This window comes from Amblyomma americanum, chromosome 5 (assembly GCF_052857255.1).
Source record: "Amblyomma americanum isolate KBUSLIRL-KWMA chromosome 5, ASM5285725v1, whole genome shotgun sequence".
NCBI classification, from domain to species: Eukaryota; Metazoa; Arthropoda; class Arachnida; order Ixodida; family Ixodidae; genus Amblyomma; species Amblyomma americanum.
This window is the reverse complement of record NC_135501.1, coordinates 202059691-202081087: the sequence shown is the minus strand read 5'-3', so window position 1 is coordinate 202081087 and position 21397 is coordinate 202059691. Positions and strand designations below refer to the sequence as shown.

At 46.2% G+C, this 21397-nt stretch overlaps 1 protein-coding gene across 2 annotated transcripts in view; it reads left to right on the top strand.

The window, feature by feature from the left end:
- The first annotated feature begins 208 nt into the window (after positions 1-208).
- The window catches only part of LOC144133432 (potassium voltage-gated channel protein eag-like), a 120894-nt gene continuing 99705 nt past the window's right edge, over positions 209-21397 (top strand). For both annotated transcript variants that reach the window (XM_077666526.1, XM_077666525.1), the window contains exon 1: positions 209-929. In XM_077666526.1, the coding sequence (XP_077522652.1) occupies positions 851-929 (79 nt within the window). In that variant the 5' untranslated portion in view covers positions 209-850. The remainder of the gene's footprint in view (positions 930-21397) is intronic.

Sequence of the window (21397 nt, the reverse complement as noted above, 5' to 3'; positions counted from 1 at the left end):
ATAGCGCACTCACAGTAGCATGACGTCATCGCCGACGTATCGACAAGCCACCTCGGTCTTCCAGCCAGCGTGTCGTCTCCCGTGGCAACGGGCTCGGCGGCGGTGCGAGCGGCACAAACCAAGCCACGTCGGGCGCTGCTGCCGCTTTTCATCGACGAAAAAGAAAGGAGGAACACACCGCCGCGCCAGAACTCGGGGTCGAGGGAAAGCGAGATCGCAACGGCGGCGGCGGCGGCAGCAGCGGCGGCAAACCCCGGGTCTCGATCCACCGAGTGGTGGCGGCGCGCGCGCGCTGTCAGTCTCATGTCCGCCGGCGGCGCGAGCCCTGCCCGGCGACTCCGCCGGCGTGGTACCGCGGAGCGAGCGCGCCAGCAGCAGCCGTCGGAGTGGTACTGCTCCCGGTGCAGCAAGCAGCAGCGACGTCGCCGTCATGAAGCTCGCCGCCGCTCGGTGCCGGAGAAGACTTCACGGTCGTGCTTCTGGCGATAGCCAGCGGGGCCGACACGTTGTCGTCCCGTCGTGCCGCTGCACCTACTGTATTCCCAGGGGCGCGCAGCGTTCGCTTCGAGAAGAACAGCGAGTGCTGCTGCTGATGCCGCTTCGAGAAGTGTGTCTGCGGCATCAGTGACAGCCGGCCCAAAGGAAGACATGGTTTACTATTCCTCGCCGAAGAAGGTCCCGGTGCTGTCTGGGGACCGGTGATGAGTCTTCGCGTCGTGGTCGACGTCCTCGTAGTCTTCGGCGTCGCCGCCGCTTCAGGGATCGCGTCGTTGTCTTCTCTCGGGCTGTGCGGTTCTCGCTCGTGGGCTGAACGGCGGGCTTAGTGGCCCCGTCACGTCGGCCCGGCGGCATGCCCGGGGGCCGGAGGGGCCTGGTGGCCCCGCAGAACACCTTCCTCGAGAACATCATCCGCCGGTACAACTCGCTGCGTGAGTACGCGATGCACAGCATCGCCCGCTTGTTTACTTCCCGACTTCGTAGAACTTGTCTCTCATTTCCCTTGAGTTGGTCTCTTCACTGACTCAACCTTGTATACATGTAAACCGTGTTGAAGATCGTACCCTTACTGTTATTACCAATAACAGGGTCTGCGCAGACAAGGCGGTGACCGTGTGTCGCTAAACCGAAAGTTCTCATTTCCATTGGTTGATCATATATAGCGAAGAAAATGCAGAACTCGGCAATTTTTTTTTAAATTTGACGCCCCGCTAGTTGCGCGCAGTTCCTGGTTTTTGCCTACCAATCCTGCGTCTCGGTCGTCTGCGTAAAGGTCAACAGTGCAGCATTGTTTGAGCGAAGCCCAGCGGCTACGGTGCGAAACTTTAAGCCATCGCCTTATCTGGGACCGCTCTAACAGCGGACGATAAAAAGAAAGCGTCATCTTGAATGCACCTGAATTCCTGCTTAAGTTCAGTTGGTTTCCTCCGAGACCTGCACGAAAAGACGTGTTCGTTGTTTCTTTCGCAAGCACAGTTCGTTCCGTTCTTAACCTGCCTTCCAGTACATGGCTTCGCGAGTAATATCGTTGCGGAATGATTACGAAGAAGTAAATCCCTACAGTTGCATTGCTCCATGTATTCGTTTCTAAATTGAGCCGGTGACATAAGCGCGCTGCGTCGACGCCGCTGGTGGCATGCTCGGTCTCAATTCGCATCGCGCGTCGATCGAGGCTGGCGCAGTGAACACCGCTACACCCTTGCGGTACTGTAGCGGCGCGCGCTCGTACCGCGGCCTGGGCGTGGGAGCACGTATTGGTCTCGAAAAGAAGGAAAAAAGAGCACTCAGGTGTTTTAAACTGCGAGTTCATTAACGTTTCGACAGCGTTTTTCATTCTAGATTTACTTAATTTACTTATTTCTTTTAATGTTGTTCAAACAAACAATGAGCATAATGCATCCATTACCTAACTCATCACCATTCCATTCCTGTTTGCTGTTATTTAAACTGGCTGAGTGCCCTCTTGCTTGCTTCTGACACAGCCTGTGCTTGTTGATACAAAATTATCAGAAAGTGAAATGAATAATGCATTCTCGAGTATAAAGTGGCGTTTCTTTTATGTAGCTATTTATATGCAGTTTCTTGGTTTCTGCAGTTTCTTCCTTTTTTGTATAATTTGTATAAAATGTGCTATGCCTTGCTGTGATGTGTATAGGGGGGCTAGCGGCCTTGTCAAGCTGTTCTATGAGGCAGCTTTTACTGCCGGTCTCCCGTGTCATATCATATGGCGCAAATAAAGGATTATATTATTATTATTATTATTATTATTATTATTATTATTATTATTATTATTATTATTATTATTATTATTATTATTATTATTATTATTATTATTATTATTATTATTATTATTATTATTATTATTTTATTCACATTTGGTAACAAGGCGTAAAGTCGAAGTAGCTATTTTTATCACGTAAAGCGCGTTTTCTTTTTTTTAGTGTGTGTGATTCGGGGCATAAGTTCAATTCAGATTTTGGTTGGCGTGCTTTCCTAAAATAAATTAAATTCCTTTTCCCAACCAGAGAGACCTCTGTCGAATGTTTTCTTTTGAATTCAGTTCGTCTCCGTGTCAACACCTTTACGATGCCCTCGGTCACGCTGCTATATTATCTTTTTTTTTCTCAAATAACTCGAGCACTAAGATACAGTGTTTTATTTTTATTTTTGTGGTTACAAAATGGACCCGTCGAGTTAAACCTGTGGGAAAGCAGTAGTAGTGACATTAACATTAGTTGCCATTTCTAGATGGACTTTTCAAGCTTAGACCTCTCTTGGGAGTTCATGGAAACCGTCTACGATTGCTTACAGGGTTTCGCAGTCGTGCTTTTCAGAAAATAGCGGCAACGCGTAGACTAGGCGCTTAAAGTCAGAGCATCCCTTTCACGAAGAAAATGGGTTCCCTTGTCCGATATCTGTGTCTTCTAATGGCTGCTTTTAAATTTAAAGAAGTTCAGTGTCTGCACTTAAGCAACATTATTTCTGTTTCTAAGCTGTGTTTGTACTCGAGTAAATCCGTTCCCTTCGTTGTGTGTTTTTTTTTACAAATGTTTGTATGTGTTTAGTTTCTCAAAATAGAAGGTCCCAGAACATTTGCTTGAGGAACGTTTATATCAGTTTCGACAACCGATGGCCTCCGTTCCTGGTGTTTTCGGGATTCGAACCGAGTACCTCCTAGATGTAAGGCAAATGCTTCACCAAGGGACGTTTAAGGACCGCTTGTTGCTTCAAAAATACTTGTAGTAATAACGACATACGAGTGCGGTAAGCCCACCCAGAACCGACGTGTCTTATCTGCTTTTTATATAGCAATCGGCAAAATAATGAGGCGGGGAATAACGCTGCGCTGGAGATATTTATACCTTAGTAAACTTCTTCCCAGTTAGTTGCTCTGCTCATTAAGCCCGAAAGCCCCAAGCTGCATTCCCCAGTGGAATTTATCCAGTCGTGTTCGGGAGGAGAAACACGCCCTTATGCGCATCGGCTCTGTCGACACCGACTTGTTCTCGGGACTGCGAGAATAGAAGACAACTTGCCCTGTTAGTTGTCCTTCGTCAGTCATCAAATCTTTCTCATTTTTCAACTTACTAACATTAATTTGCGTGAGTATGAATTCTTTCAGCGCAGAAGCATCAGAAAGCACCCCTGCATTGGTGTCTATACCGAGAGCACAGATCGGTAAAAAAGTGACGCCACTCTAGCTAACTTTCATCACAAGATAATAGCTAGCTTCGCTAGCATTTGCGTGACTGGGTATGCGGCAGTAAAATCTGCGTCATAGGGCCATTGCTAAGCCTATCGTGATCAGCGTTGTTATACTAAACAGCCTTGCATGCCAAGCGTACAGCCTCTGTTGCTATTGCTGCATCACGCTAGCTTGTATCGCAGCTCCTGCTGACGTAATTATTATCTAATCCAACCGCGTCATCGTCGGCCTAGCTCCCGCCACTCAGCACATTCGCTTCGATTGGCATTGTAGTCATGTGTTGTCCGTTTTTCTGTAAAGGCCCGTTCTGCTTGCCGAATTTTGATTTCTTAACTGTTAATTCATCCAAGTGGCTTCGTCCTCTGGTGAATGCTTATGTTTCCTCATCATTGAGAGTGGCTCTTCGTACTGCTTTCAGTGACTGCATTGAAATCTCGCTTATGCGCGGAATTTAGGTCGGAATAATTTCGCAAAAAAAATGATAAATTTTCACGGCTACCTACTGCTAATAGACATCCGACCGGTCAGCTTATTGACGACGTGCTTGCATACCCGAATTTTTCGCGACTTTGTGACTCAAAAGAAAACATTTGACAGAAGTCTGTCTGGTTGGGGAAATTAATTTAGTAGAAAGATTACTGACGCCAACCACGTTAATTTTTGAAAAAAACACGACGTTTCGGGACCGGCTCGATCCCTTCTTCAAGGTTGACTACGGGCGAGGCGCAGCTTGGCTTTTTAAGCCCTCGTATTGAATACCTCCGGGTCAATGGCCGCAAACCATGGATGCAAGACGAAGGAAGTGTCCCCAGGGAGCGATTAACATTCGTTCGAGCCGGTCCCGAAACTTCGTGTTTTTCAAAAATTAACGTGGTTGGCGTCAGTCATCTTTCTACTAGACTTTGTGTCTGCACCCAGACAGGCCCAAAATTCTGCAGCATTCATGGGCTGAAAAATCGGCGCAAGTTTAATAAGTTTGCATGAAGTTTCGGGTGGTCAAAATTACATGGAATATCTTTCCAACAAGGCGTTCATATCTATTGCTATTTCTTCAGCCTATATGGTTACTCAACAATTTTAGAAATCTCTTGATTCAGTCTTGAATACCCAGCCGATATGTTCGATTACAACGCCCATTTTCTCTTGTTTTAACCCATAGATAAAGCGCCCGTTTAACACTGCGGTAAGGACATAAATATACGGGCGTAAAGAGCACTAGGATAAACGCACCTCTTGCCCTCTCAGTATGTCAGTATAGTATCAGTGCACCATACATGCACTTTGCAAGGAATGAAAGGTGAATCTCGAAAATGTGCTTTTTCTTTGTGGAGTTTTCTTAAACGCGTTAATTGAAAGGCACGCCATTCACAAGCATGTGCTCCTTTGCCTGTTCGGGTTTTCTTTCACTCCGTTCTAAGGCACGCAATCATGTGACCTCGAAATCAGTGTTACCGTAAGCACCGAACACTTCGACAGACACCGCTGCAGCCCGGTGACGGTAGCGCGAACGGGCAGAAGCGACCTATTATTCAAATGGGCGGAATTATTCATAGAACTGGCTGCCTTTGTATAAACCTGACCCCGATACGCAGTTTCCAGTTCGGACAGCTGGAGACTGCGTGGTATCGATTCCTTCATCCATCGCCATGCATCGAAAGTTGCATACATAGTAGGTCTGCTACCGTATAACGCTTGTACAGAGCAACCGCTGTCGTGCACCACCCGTTACCCTATTCCCCACTTTGTCCCGCCTTATTGCTCATATAGTCGCGCGCAGCATAATGGGAAACACTTTCTTAGGTGAGATAGCACGGAAGCCGCCCGGAATACACGGAAATTGCAACAAACAGTGTTATGCCTGTATTAGATTACCTCGACTCTTATCGCATTAAAAGGGCTTTGCACCTAGAGTGCTCTGCCGTTCAGCGGCAGCGCCTGTCCAACCTTCTACTTCCGAGTAGAATAATAATAATAATAATAATAATAATAATAATAATAATAATAATAATAATAATAATAATAATAATAATAATAATAATAATAATAATAATAATGATAATAATAATAATAATAATAATAATAATAATAATAATAATAATAATAATAATAATAATAATAATAATAATAATAATAATAACTGCTTTTTGGGGAAAGGAAATGGCGCAGTATCTGTCTCATATATCGTTGGACACCTGAACCACGCCGTAAGGAAAGGGATTAAGGAGGGAGTGAAAGAAGAAAGGAAGAGAGAGGTGCCGTAGTGGGGGGCTCCGGAACGATTTCGACCACCTGAGGATACCCGCCGCGGTGGCTCAGTGGTTAGGGCGCTCGACTACTGAGCCGGAGTTCCCGGGTTCGAACCCGACCGCGGCGGCCGCGTTTTTATGGAGGAAAAACGCTATGGCGCCCGCGTGCTGTGCGATGTCAGTGCACGTTAAAGATCCCCAGGTGGTCGAAATTAATCCGGAACCCTCCACTACGGCACCTATTTCTTCCTTTCTTCTTTCACTCCCTCCCTTATCCCTTCCCATACGGCGCGGTTCAGGTGTCCAACGATATATGAGACAGATACTGCGCCATTTCCTTTCCCCCAAGAAACCAATTATTATTATTCACCTGAGGATCTTTAACGTGCACTGACATCGCACAGCACACGGGCGCCTTAGCGTTTTTCCTCCATAAAAACGCAGCCGCCGCGGTCGGGTTCGAACCCGGGAACTCCGGATCAGTATGGAGCGCGCGCTCTGGTGCTCCCTTAGCCGATCGTTGAGGCAGCGCCCGGTCTGCCCAACGTAAGTCTTTCCGCAAGAAAGGAGAATCTTGTAGAATCGTCCTGTAGTAACTTTGCAGCGTCGAAAAAAATGCTTGTGAATGCAGGCTAGTGCAGCCTGGTGCTCCCACGCAGTGGTCAGCGAAGCTGATTTGTTCGCGTCGCCGCGGGTTCAATCCCAGTCGCGTATAATTATATTGATTTATTGTTATTTATTTATTTATTTATTTATTTATTTATTTCACTTGGCACAAGCCCACAAACGTCGCAGACCCATAAACATTGCAAGCATTGACACAATCCCACAAGCATTGCAAGATCTTGCTCGGTGTTTACACATCGGAGTAGTGCTTCTGCACTAAAATGTGCATGCTAAACCGCAATGTATAATGATGGTGACTGCAGTCGTTGTTAGCAGCATTTCAGTGCTTATTCGCGCATGATTGAGCAGCATGTTAAGCAGCTACCGCTCCGCCGTAGCTGTTCGTGTCGTTCCGGGAGCAAGATAAATATTTTGCTGCGTTGGCAGGGATTAACTCTTGATTCCCGGGTAGGTAAGCGAGGTAATCCGATCGGATTACGCTCCTGGCGTGCTTGTCATCCGTCGGATTTTCCGGCTTTGCCCTGGTTTGGTTTAGTGACTTTGGTCACGTCCTGAAAGCCAGCGGCTAATCTTTTTAGTCATTCCAGCAATCCAATTTTCTTTTTACCCTTTAGCACTCTTTTTTATTTTCATTGTTTCTTACTATACTAAGAGATTACGTCACAACAGCATGACTAACCAAAATATTACTAGCACTGCTCTCTTAAACAGGTATAAAGCCTTGTTATTTTAGTCACATGTTTTCTTCTCTGCAATAATGCATAAGACATTAGAATGCATTGATCACCACGTGGCATCCGTCCTACGACCGCTAAATACTTCATAATTAAATTTATAATCTCGCGCGATTTCGGTTTTGTTTTCATCAACCGATCGATGGCTGTGACGTGTAAAGTGTTTTTATGTCATGTGAGGCATGAAAAAAGCGGCAGCATAATGACTGATACGTCGTTTGTTGTCGTTCCAGCTCTTGAAACAAGCTGACCGAGGCGTCGTACTCAAAGCTATGTGTCAGCGTTTAATTATATTGCGGTTTTTAATGCATCACGCGTAGAGCTATACCTTTCATGCCACGGTCATGACTGGGATGTTGAAACCGAAACAAAAGTTACATGAAAAAATTTATAAATTATTTATTAGCGGCCGTAGAAGAATACCACGGAATGATCAAAGTATACTAGGCCTAACGCGTCATTTCAAGAAAGAAAACACGCAAAAATAATCCCAGGAACGAACACACAAAGCAAAAACATCCCAACAAGCCTGTAGTTTATTATTCTTTTATTCTCTGGACACCGATAAGCAGTTTCAAAAACTCAGCTGTTGGCAGTGCGAGTTGTCTCATGGAAGCCCAGGCGGGTTGTTTTCGGTCATTTCTGAGGGCACGTTCTGTACAGACACTGCGTCCCGTTAAACGGGCATGACCTGCATGCTTTGCAAGCTCCAGCTTGATGCTTGCAGTTCTCGTAATTGGGGAATTCTCCCTCCACAACTTTTCCCGCTGATCTTTTCGGTGAGCTCTGCTGAGCAATTTTCAGCGTCTACAAAAGCCGTGAAGTTCTTTCTGGCCGGGTTTCTACTAAAGATTAATCCTCTAGCAGCCTATCCTCTCGATCATCGTTGCAAATAGTAAAGTAGTAGCTTCGGCTATTTTTCTACGTATTCGCAGTTAATTGGTTACGTGGAAAGAAAAGGTGCAGAATAACTGTTTTACTCTATGTGGGCACCTCAACCGCGCCTTGAGAGAAGGCTTGGAGGAGGGTATGAAAGAAGGAAGAAAGGAAGAAGCGCGGCGGCTGCGTTTTTATGGAGGCAAAACGCTAAGGCGCCCGTGTGCTGTGCGATGTCAGTGCACGTTTAAGATCCCCAGGTGGTCGAAATTATTCCGGAGCCCTCCACTACGGCCCCTCTTTCTTCCTTTCTTCTTTCACTCCCCCTTTATCCCTTCCCTTACGGCGCGGTTCAGGTATCCAACGATATATGAGACAGATACTGCGCCATTTCCTTTCCCCCAAAACCAATTATTTAATTATAAGAAATAAAGAAGCGGCGTAGTGGAGGACTCCGAATTAATTATCTTGCTTTTGCATTGTGGTCGTAAGCAGTCATATGGGGCGAATTGCTTTGTGACTGACACCTCGTCCTCTCCCGTATACTTCTAGACGCGTTACGTGACCTAGCTGATCAAAGGTCATCTCGGCACAGGTCGCGTTTCAAAGACACCGCGACGAGGGCCGCTACATCGCTTGCCGTGGAGAACAAGAACGACAACCAAGAGAAAATGAAAGAAAGAAATAGGCGGGGGAGTGGGGCGTCTGCGAAAGTGGCGAAATTTCCATCTTGGGCGGTTGGCTGCCAGCCAATCGGTGTAGCGGCTCTGTTTCAACACCCTGAGCGTTGGAGACGGCGGTGCTCGTCGCGATGAGACAGTGATGTTGTTTCCTTTACGCGACGTATAAAAACTCGGCGCCATACTCCCACAATCCCCCGCTCTCGCCCACTCCTCCCGACGTCTCATGAGCGGTGGCAGACGCTTGCGCACGTACTTTATACGCAAGAAATGGCCCGACCGTGCAATTGAGAACGCGTCTCCTTTCACCGGCGTCCCTTCGGTGTCTGCCCGACGTCGAAGACAGCGACTCTTCTTTCTGCTTTATATTGTCTGCACTGAGAAGATTGGCTTTTATGGTATAGCTCATTTAGTAGATGTCGATAATTGAAAGTAAGAAATCAATTTTGGTCAACACCTGTAGCTCATCGGTCTGTATTTAAGAGGGCATGTTGGCGGGATAGTTGGCGACTTTTAGGGACGACTCTTAGGAACTGAATTTAGGTACTTTAGGGAATTTAGGGACGGAATTTATAAAAATTTAGGGACGACTCTTAAAAGAAGCGGTAGAGTGGGAAAGTGGAAAGAAGTCTTTTTTTTTTCTCCATGCATTTCTTGATATTTCTTCTTCGAAGAAACTACCTTCAATACAGCTTTGCCATGTGATATATATATCGCTGAGGGAAGAGAGTCGCCCTCCCCGCCTCCTTTATAATGCATCCGTGTGGCTTATAAGCGATTTCGTGCCTGTAGTCTTTTTCTCGGCGTTTGGTTGCTCCTACAATCTCTTCAGTTAAGGTATTCCCTTCCAGGAAGTAATATGCCGGAAAACTTTCCCCACACTAACTTAACCGCTGCACCACTGCGCCAGGAGTGTTATGAGGACTGGCAGCGATCTACAAATGTTAAGTAAAGAATGGCCAATTCCGTATACATGGCCATTAACCCATTAAAGCTATTGCGTCATACTATTAGGGCGGAGCTTAACTGTCCCCTTCAGTTTTAGTGTGCTAGCACGAAGGCCCCTACTCACCGATTTCGCCGATCTTTGTCTAAAGCCTGCTTGGCGTTGAAAACCAAGCCTCGACCTGAAACCAAAACCGAAGTGAAAACCGAAGTTCGAACGCACCTGATTCGCAAGCGAATTTTCCGATTTCGGGCATCCGTATGTACAGTAAGGTGGGAATGAAACACGAACAGCGCCTATGAACAAAACAAGATATTTTACCTGTTTACTTTCAGCTGCAGCATGAAGCTAACGTGACTCATGTTTCAGGGCAAAGGATATTCCAAAGTATACATTTATTAACCCTTTCTAAAGGAATATCTCGCTGCAAAGTAGAAAAATACGCCATATACGTGTTCGCGTTTCATTCCGTCCTGACTGTACGTCCCAGAAGCCTGTTTTGTGGCAGGCGGCCACCTGCCCACTGGGTTGTGGGTAATCTGCAGGTATGTACACCTGGCAGGCCTTCACCTAGGCTTTCACCTTTCACCCAAGCCTTCACCTGGGTGAAGGATACGCCTGGATGAAAGCCTTCAAGGTAAATTCCTTTAGGGTAAAAACCTTTAGATAAAAGGTTTTTGTGGTGAAGTCCTTAAAGGTCGAATACCTTTAGCTCGTAAGGACCTTAGGTACCCATCGTAACTAGTGCTACTGCACGATATTCCGCGCTTAGCCACGCCAAACCATGTGCTAAATTTTATTCCTCATTTATTGTTTGTGAAACAAGACGGCGAATTAACAACCCACGATGCTAGTGTTAATTAATAACACAGCGAATGTGGAAATGTTCGGTTTCAGATTAGAAAGAATGTTGGTTCAAAACTGAGGTAACAAAGAAGTCCTACTCGCCTTCTCTCTTGTTACGTCATCTTCGCAGCGTAACCTGTACACATTACCCGTCAACTTCGGCCTGCTCCTCCAGCGGTAAAATTTAACTCTTTTCGCGTCATCCATGTTCCGAAAAATTCTGCGGGCACGTGCACATTCTTAACCTAACGTAACCGAGAACAGCAGCGGTTGAACGGAATTGTAAAAATTACAATGCGGGAAGAAAACCATATTACTGGCAAGAGAACTTTCATACTGTGTTATATGCGTATCGAGCATATTGGACGCTTATAACAAGGTTTTTTGGCCCGTCGTGGTGGCTGGGTGGATGTCGCCTTCTGCTAATGAACATCAGGTCGCGGGCTCGATTCCCGCCACGCCGACGGTGGTGGAGACATTTCGATACGGGCGTAGTGCAGCAACGCTCGAGACTTCGGTACGCTTTAAAGGAACATTGAGGACAACTTCAGTTAATTTTTGTTCACGGTAAAAATCGGTTCTATGGCTATTTATGATCTGTTGATGTTTGCCCAGCTCAACAGGCGCATTTATTGCTAAGAAAATTATATTTATCAATGGGACATTTTTTTCCCCCACCTGATTCAAGGTCGTCACGTCAGATAGAAAACGACTCCGTGATCTCTGTTTAAAAGTGTATGACTGTGTAGCATAGCCTCAGGGATACACACAAACACAGGCCACCACAGTTTGCTTGTGAAAACTGCCGATGGTGGCGACACCTGCATTTCATTTTTTGTACCTTTTGTAACCTATAAAAGCATCTTTTTCAGTCAAACTGGTTTTTATTTTTCATCATAACGCGGTAAGGTACCGATATGGGCGAAATTCACTTTGTCCTCAGTGTCCCTTTCAATAACCTCAAGTGCAAAAATATTGCTCCGACAACCTAGTATACACTACGCCGCACATCGAACCTCACTTGCAGCTACGCCGCTTTAAGATTGATGCTTAAATTTTAATAAGCTTATTTATGTCGTTTTCCTTTTTCATGCGCACGAAAATTGCTGTAGGCTGCTCAAAATAGCCTCGCAATCAATTCCTGGCTGCGAGAGACCGGTGGTATTCTAGGAATATAAAAAAGGAACGAATTACGATGAATGATTTCTTGCTTGATTATACCGTCCCCTCTTTCGTCCGTATAATGAGTGAGAGAGGTGAGAGGCAATGCAAGTAACCGACTAAAGACGACCACAGTGATAAAATCAAAATGCGATGCCTCGGTCGAAAGTATCAATACACGGCAAACATAAAATTGTGCTTTGGCAAATAATTTTATGAAAGTTTGGCCTGGACACTGTCCGTTGAACCATGAGTGGTGCAGCTGCGCAATTACTTGACCGGCAACAGCAACGCACAGAAGACGTACGCTTTGTACCATCTTGTTTCTTGTAATAAAACTCCAAGAAGAAAGGGTGTCAAGCAGGGAGGCACGATTTCGTCAATGCTATTCATCGCCTGTTTACAAGAGGTATCAGAGGCTCGTATTGGAAACAATTGGGGACAAGAGTTAATGGAGAATTACCTAAGTAATCGGCGATTTGCTGATAATATTGTCTTTCTCAGTCACTCAGGAGATGAACTGCAAAACATGATCAATGAGTTCGATTGACAGAACAGTACTGTGGTTCTAAAAATTAATGTGCAGAAAAACAAAGTAATGTTCAAGAGCCTCGGAAGAGAACAGCTTTTTATATTTGGTAGCGAGGTGCTGGAAGTAGTGATGAAATACGTCTACTTAGGACAGCTAGTGACCGCTGATCCAGATCATGAGAGGGAAATAACTAGAAGTGTAAAAATGGGGTGGAGGGCATTAGGCAGGTTCTCTCAGATCATGAATGGCAGTTTACCAATATCCCACGAGAGAAAAGTGTACAACAGCTGTATCTTAATGGTACTCACCTACGGGGAAGAAACGTGGAGGCTAACAAAAAGGGTTCCACTTGAGTAAAGGACAACACAGCGAGCTATGGAAAGGAAAATGATAGGTGTAACGTTAAGAGACCGGAAGTGGTAGAGTGGGTGAGGAAACAAACGCGGGTTAATGACATCCTAGTCGAAATCAAGAGGAAGAAATGGACTTTATAAAGGCATGTAATGCGAAGGCAAGATAATTGATGGTCCTTAAGGGTAACCGAGTGGATTCCAAGAGAAGGCAAGCGTAGGAGGGGGCGGCAGGAAGTTTGGTGGGCGGATGACATTAAAAAGTTTGCGGGGGATAGGGTGGCCGCAGCTGACAAAGGACAGTGTTAATAGGAGAGACATGGGAGAGGCATTTGTCCTGCAGTGGGCGTAGTCAGGCTGTAGATGATGATGATGATTTTGGTAATTCAGCAACAATTAAGACAATATTCCACCGTATTTTGCGTTGTCTTATTTGTTCAGCCTTTATATTGCTCGCCTTTTGTTACAGCTGTAATGTGAGATCTGTGGTTGTGCCTGCAAAGATGTGACTGTGAGAAATACGAAGCAGTATAGTCCACATTTATGAACCTAATTCATTTTTATATCGGCTTGCCTTTGGGGCTTTCTGCGAAAAAATAAAGAACCGTGCGTCGGCAGGAAAAGTATCCTAGAAAAAACAAGTCTCCTTCCTCTTGTGGGGGCCTAATGTCCCAGACCGACTCAGGCTACTTTCTTGCTCTTAGATGGGCAGCACTCGTTGATCGCATTCTAATAAAGTAACCCTTTTTCCTACGGCTTGGCCACCGCGGTGGCTCAGTGGCGCTCGGCTGCTGGCCCGAAAGACGCGGGTTCGATCCCGGCCGCGGCGGTCGAATTTCGGTGGAGGCGAAATTCTAGACGCCCCCCTGTACTGTGCAGTGTCAGTGCACGTTAATGAACCTTATATGGTCGAAATTTCCGGAGCCCTTCACTACGGCGTCTCTCATAGCCTGTGTCGCTTTGGGACGGTAAACCTCAACAAACCAAACGGAACATTTTCCTACGGCTTTATTTATTTATTTATTTATTTACTTATTTATTTATTTATTTATTTATTTATTTATTTATTTATCACAATACGTACAGCGCCTGTTTTGCATTACAGTGGAAGGGAGAGAGTTACAACATAATCATACGACATAGTGGTAGGAAAAGAATAAAAAAATACTGAAAAACATTCCAGCATAATTTTATACAAACAAATGCAAGCATAAAGTCACAGCAACACTGCAAACGATTCATTAGATTTTGTTGAAACGACTTCCTGGGGCAACTTATTCCAATCGTTTATTGTTTCCACATGAACTTCCACATGGAAACAGTTGTGCGATCTTTACGAGGGCAACAGCCGCAAACACGTTACGGCGCGGAAAGAGTACTGGGCATGCGCACTGCACATATACACCGAGATTTACCTTTGACGAAAGAAGCATATAAATCTCTCCGGTCCACGAGTGTAATTCGGGGTAACAACACATTTCGCAACCCGCAGCATCCTAGAGCCCGCCTCTGCTGGCGCTTCGCTCTTATCGTGAACTTCCACGCACGCGGGTCTCCGCCACCCGGCATGGAGCGCCAAGGAGCGGAGGCCAGAGAGGGCGTGTTGAAATCGTTGCAGCGCCGGCACAAGTGAACGGAATGGGCTGGTGTTGAGCTGTGATGCGAACTCATAGTGCCGTGTCTCTCTGAAAGAGCAGAGCCAAAACACGCGCGGGCGCTCGAAATGGAAGTCACGCAAACGTTCACCTTTCTTAGGTTATGTCTAATGGCGTGTTCGTTTTAAGGCGGGAGAAAAAAATATACAAAATAAGAACGAGCACTCACAACGCTCCGAGATCGCCACTATGGTGTAGACTATCAGGGTTAGTGAATTTTAACGGGATAGAGTTAAGGAGCTCCGAGATCGCCACTATGGTGTAGACTATCAGCGTTAGTGAATTTTAACGGGATAGAGTTAAGGAGCTCATGTTGCAGAAACGCCGGTGTCTGCGTTGCTGGCGCGGTAACACGAGAATCTCTAATAATAATTAATAATAATTGGTTTTTGGGGAAAGGAAATGGCACAGTATCCGTCTCATATATCGTTGGACACCTGAACCGCGCCGTAAGGGAAGTGATAAAGGAGGGAGTGAAAGGAGAAAGGAAGAAGAGGTGCCGTAGTGGAGGGCTCCGGAATAATTTCGACCACCTGGGGATCTTTAACGTGCACTGACATCGCACAGCACACGGGCGCCTTAGCGTTTTTCATCCATAAAAACGCAGCCGCCGCGGTCGGGTTCGAACCCGGGAACTCCGGATCAGTAGTCGAGCGCCCTAACCACTGAGCCACCGCGGCGGGTTAAGAATCTCTAAATAAAAACTTTTGTTAACATACGGGGAATCGAGCCCAGATCTTTAAGATTGCGAGGCGAGCACGCGCAGAACACACTGCGAAGTCTTCGTTGGTTAAAGTAGAACTAGTGAGTACGTTGTGGTCTTTGACTTCGTAAAGTGTCTGTGTGTACTGATGCGTACTTGAGTAGTTATAAACACGCGATTTGCTCAACGGGCAAGGCGTCGCACCGAACGGGCGATGGCGTTCAGTGGGCTCCCTGGCAGCGCTGCAACACGCTGTCGCGTTCCACTCTTAAAGGCGAAGCTTAAGCGTCCTCCATTTTTTTGTCGAACTTTCTCTCTATATATATTTGTTTTGAAGAATTGTTCAAAGAACAAGAATTACCCAGGAAGGATTAAATTACAAGTGGACACAAATGTCGCTGGGCTGTACAAATGTCGGCGCAGAATGGAATGCCACGAAAATAGAAGAATTAAATTCACGACAGGGTTACTTGAAAATATATGGGAGACGTTTTTGTCCTGTATAGAGGGCGTAGTCAGGAAGATGATGATTATGATGATGATGATGATGATGATGATGATAATGATGATGGTAATGCACTCAAGGAAAGAATAAAGATAATAAACAGCCCAAACAAAGTTAAGCAGATGAAGCTCACGTAAAGGACCAGACGTCATGCTAAACAGATATTTGTTTACTACGTACACTGGTTTCATGCGAGCAGGCAGAGAAATTGGGCTTTATTTTGCTAAACTATCACACAGATATATTTTGCAATGGAGGACAACTTTGTTGTGCCAGAAAAATATTGTATTAGGCGGGATAGGTTAGTGGTCTGAGGAAGGGGACAATCTGGTGCTAATTCGCGAAACACACAGCTCCATAATGTACCGGAACAGCCTAGCTGTAATCGTTTTATTTGCGCCGTGGCCTTCAGTGCCCACTATGGATCTCGCTCTGATTAGTATCGTCGTGCCCACTACGGACCTCATTCTGATTACGATCGTCATGCCTACTATGGACCTCATTCTGATTACGATGCGAGAGTGTCCGGACCCAAAAATAATTTTTGCGCTCACTGCCCACCAGAAACATACTTGTTGGCAGAGCGGGAAGTGTCAAACCTGTGTCATTTTGGCCGCTAGAAGTGCCAGGGTGCACAGAAACAGAAACGTGAGAACACACAAGGTCTTGAAAAACCGCTCGCGGAAATGAGTCGCGTGATATCAGATTCAGTTCATGGCGCATGAAATGCATTTTGCGTCCAATACACGAGCTTGTGATATCAAACGCGAAGTGCAGGGATATTGTACGGTTTAGAATTTTTCGCGCCAGAGCGTAGCTTGTGTTTGGCAACAGCAGAGACAGCAGCTGGCGCAGCGGCGGATCGCGAGGCCGTTGAAGCCTTGGCCCATACACCGGAGCACGTGTGTTGTGTTTGCTCTCGTGTGTGCCGTAGGCAAGGACGGAGGAAGGAAGAGCTTCAAAAGGAGAGGGTGACAAGCCACATCGAGCAGAGGGAGGAGAAGGAAGGGAGTGTGTGAGAGAGAAAGAGAGAGAGAGAAGACCACAGTGTGCCGGTGCGGGACGACCACACCTACGGCAGGCTAGAGACAAAGTGGAAAGGGGGAGGTCTCTGAGGGCGACGCCGGACAGGATCGATGGCTTGGGAGACCGTGACGCCGCAACAGCGGCCTTGAAAACCGGAGCCACCAAACCGCGGTACATCAGTGGCTGGCGACACTCTCTCAGCTGAGCGAAGGGGGGGGGGGGGGGGGGGGGGTTCTTTTATATGCTCGCACTCTTCTCCACATCAGTTCGGTATACACACCCTGCCTAAAACTCCGCATTGCTTTGGAAACCAGAGCCCGCTCTATATTGAATTAATCAAGCACCGCAACCATAAAGCTCATCGCGCTAGAGAACTGCTCGCTTTTAATAGGACAGCACTGGTACAGACGCCGGCTAATCGCGAAAGCCTTATCCCTGTACGAAAATCAAGGCTCAGCCGATCAATGACGGCGCTGTTCTGAGTTGTGAGAAGCTTCGCGAATCAGTCGCCGGCCTGTTAGCTAAAGTCGAACTTCAACGGCGTTGCACGCTTTTAGGTGCTTCAGAGTGCACTGGCTTCTTTTTCGGCCCCTTCGCTCTCTTCTTTAGCTCCACTCGCTCTCTCCCTCTTTCCAAAACACGCCCCTCGTGTGCTCGCCTCACGTCGGCTTTTGCGCTGGCAGCGCCGAAATTACCTTCGTGTTAGCACCGCACCCCCACCTCGTACCACTGCACTTCTCTTCGCTTTTTGTGTAGCTTATTTTCGCCCCCCATTGGACCACATTAGTAGAAATGACAGATCGGCTGAACTCCGCGAGGTGCGTTCAACGACGTGCTTTACGGGGATTGCTGTATCGCAAAGGTTTTGTCCGTCGTCATCGCCGCATTATGTCTGTTCGGAAAGCTCAGTGACGTCATCATTGAGCAATGAATGTGAGCAAGTCAGATATCACTGGTGATAATGGTGGCTAAAGTTCGTCTTAACCGCGTTTCCAGCTGATCTATCCGGACGTGGGTCATGGGAAGTGAGATGTCGACCGTGTCAGAGAAGCAGGGAGTTAGGGTGAGAGGCGGGGGGGGGGGGGGGGCTACTTCAATTATAGTCATTGTTTCGTCCAGGGGCATGGCCAAGACTCCGCTAGTTTTTGTTTTTCAAAGCTCCAAGTCCTGCGCATGTTCGGAATTTTTAAACCGATTTCTCGCGCTTTTTCCGCATAGTGAGCATGCCCAGTGTTGAACTCTGTGTGTCCAGTTCATCGCATGATTGGTTCATCAGCTTCACACTATCTCTATCCGTGTTGATCCCTTTTCGCGAAGTGTGTGAAGTAGGAGATCGAAGGAATGCTTCAGTAGTGTTCGCATCTGCATCCTTGCTCTGTAATTCTCCCTCTCTTTCTTTGTTAAGTCCTGTCGTTTGCTTCCTGTAGTACAGAGTGCCGAAAAGAAATCGTTTCTGGTTAAGAGCTCCGTCCTTTTTTTTCTTTTAGTTCTCTCTCTCTTTCTTTGCCCATTGCCTCTTGCACTTCATGTCTTTTTTTATTGGGCGATACTTCACCAAAGAACAAAAATAAAAGCAGCGACCTTCTGATTGAAGGCAAGTCAAAGACTATGAACTACGAACACTATGAACTACGAAGACTATGAACTACGAAGAGTAAGAACTACGAGGACTACGAACTACGAACACTATGAACTACGAAGAGTATGGGCTACGAGGACTATCAACTACGAAGACTGTGAACTACGAAGACTATGAACTACGAAGACTATGAACTACGAAGACTATGAACTACGAAGAGTAAGAACTACGAGGACTATGAACTACGAGGACTATGAACTACGAGGGCTATGAACTACGAAGACTGTGAACTACGAAGACTGTGAACTATGAAGAGTACGAACTATGAAGAGTACGAACTATGAAGAGTATGAACTATGAAGAGTATGAACTACGAAGAGTATGAACTACGTACAGTATAAATTACAAGGACTATGCGACTGCGAGGACTATGAACTATGAAGAGTATGAACTATGAAGAGTATGAACTACGTAGAGTATAAATTACAAAGACTATGCGACTACGAGGACTATGAACTACGAAGACTATCAACTACGAAGGCTGTGAATTCGAAGACTATGAGCTACGAAGGCTCTGAACGCTGTGAAGGCTCTGAAGGCCACCGATGCTATAAAGATTTTGAAGGTTTTAATGCTTGTGAAGACTTCCAAGAATGCAACTAACTTTAATAACGTGAAACCAGTGAAGGCTGCGAAGCGTGCGATGGCACACTTAAATTCCTTACAGCAGCTAAACACATCCGCTCTAGTCTCGGGCGCCCACAGGGTGTCTAGTTCTTTCAGCGATAGGCTGTTATGCTCGCATTTTAATTTTAGCTTCTCTAGTTGTATCTTTTCCCAGAAAGCCTGAGGGCTGTGCTCCTAAGCTGCATCCACCGTTTTCTTTCCCTTTTTTTTGGACAGACTCTTCCCTTTGGGCGGGAAGGGAAGTCCTTTGTTCTCCCTTCCTCTCCGTGTCTCTTCCCGCCCCTTTCCCTCTACGCACACCGGCGTCGACCTCGGCCGACTGCTGGCGTGTAGCCGACTCGATGGGGACACGGCTGGCTCGGCCGACGCTATTCCGAATGCGTGACCTCAGGCGCCGCTACCCTTACCGCCGCTGCTCGCCCGTGTGCGCCGACAGGGGGCGCTACAGCGACTGCCCGCGGCTTACCTTGGAACCCTGTCTGTTTTCATACCTGTCTGTTTCTTTCGTATCTTCTTTTTTTACGTTTTCGTCTTTTTCACCTTCTTTCATTTCTATGTTATTGTGGCTTACAGCACGCTGCCGAGTTTTTCCCATCTGACTTTCTATCTGTTTGTGGTAGCCAGTTTGTGCGCAGTTGCTTCGTCGGGATGGCACTACGCACAGGATAGCGACTGCGCTACGGTTGTTGTTAGTTGTTATAGAAGCCAGCATTCGACTGGTTGGCTGGTGCGCGTGTGACGGAGTTGCTATTCGTCGCTGGCATTGACGCCGAGTGCCACACGTGCTGTACCGGCCTGTTCTTTTGTTGTTCAATGCTTATTTTTTCTTTCGTGTTAAAATGATACGCTCGATTCCAAACTGGGAACCGCATATTTCAGTTATAGCGCTATTACTTTGTAGCATATCGAGGTCGAACAGCATAGCTGAGGGTTGACAAGGACTCCAGCGGCCGTGTGCTGACGGAATGTTTTTGTCGAGCGGAAAACATGCGCACGGTTTGTTTTTAAGTCTTCGTTGCTGTGTTGCGACGTAGCTAGCAGATGAGATGTCTTTCTGCGCTCGCAATGCTGAAAAAAAAGGAGAAAAAGATTGCGTACGGCAATGAGCTTCACTCAGATTATTCGAACTTCCGGCAAGTTGTGACAAGTGCTGTCCGCGTTTATTTTCTTCATTTTCTTTCCAGCTTTTTTTTTTTTGTTTTGTGCATAGGATTGAGACTCTGACTTTGATGTAGCCCGCATGAACAGGATATTTCACTTACCGTCATCCGGGGCTGTTGTGGAGGCTCTGAAGACGTGACCGTGAAAAAGACACGTACACCCGCGGTGAAGTGCTTGTGCAACGTTTTTCTATTTATACACAAGAATGACCCTTTGGATTGTTTTGGGGTGTACTGTGAGTTGCGACTTAGCTGGACCATTCCTCGCTGAAAGTTTTTTTTTTGTGCCTGTGTGCTGTGTTATGAAAAGACACCACAGGCTATTACGTGATCGCAATCGCAAGTAAAGACGAAATGGCTTTAGGAGCATAGACTCTTGATGTTAATTACAGGAAGTGACTCGCGTGCATCACCGTCGTTTAGCGTTTTGTTTTTTCCTTTTTCACATCTACCGCGCTCTTCGCCCAAGGCATTAGCTCGTTTGATTCGCGGTTTACCAATGAAGAGGGGTTCCATGTAGTAAAAACTCTGAGGCAACATGAACAGCAACACCTTCTTAGCATGACGTCAGCGATTGCTCCCAAAGCAAGAACACGCTTTTGCTATTTTCAATGTACAGCCGAATTTCGCTCATTCAGACTCGCTTCGTTCGAACTTCCAGTTTATTCGAGCTAAAAGTTTGGTCATGTCATTATCGCGTGCCTCATATCGAACTTCGCTTGATTCGAACAAATTTTTTTATCTGTTTAAAATGTAAAATAACGAGATTTCGCTGCAGAACTGTTCTAATCGCATTGGCCATGCACTGCTTTTTTGAATTCAATGCGTAAGTAGCAACAAATGTTTTTGTTTGTTTGTTTCTTTAAGAAAATGCATTAAATTTGTTGTTGTTGCCACCAGTACACTGGCTGTTGGTAGAACGTTTAGCTAGTATTCCGCATGTCTACTAGCGTAATGCCGTTTTGCCTGTACAGGCAGCGCGCACGAGGCCTGGAAGCCCTTCTCGGTGGTCTTTTACCAGCAAATGGAAGCAAGGATAATGCTAACAGCTTTCTTAAACATCACCCAGTAGCGCCATCTGTCGGCTGCTAGTAGCGAACATCGTGTAAATCAATGGGATTGTTTTCATTTTTAAATTAAAGAAAACCAGAATATGTGGTGGGATTGCGCCCGAATAGATTAATAATGACTCCCTACGCTTCCTACACGCTGTATAATCGAATTTTGAACTTTTTAGTTACCGCGCCTATTCAAATTGTTCAGTTTGAACAATGGTGCGAAATGGTGAATAATGAGCGATCGGTGCCCCTTCTGGGCAAGTAAAAAATATTTTGTAAACGAACTGTACTCCAGTTTATATTTTTGCCGCCGCGGTGGCTGA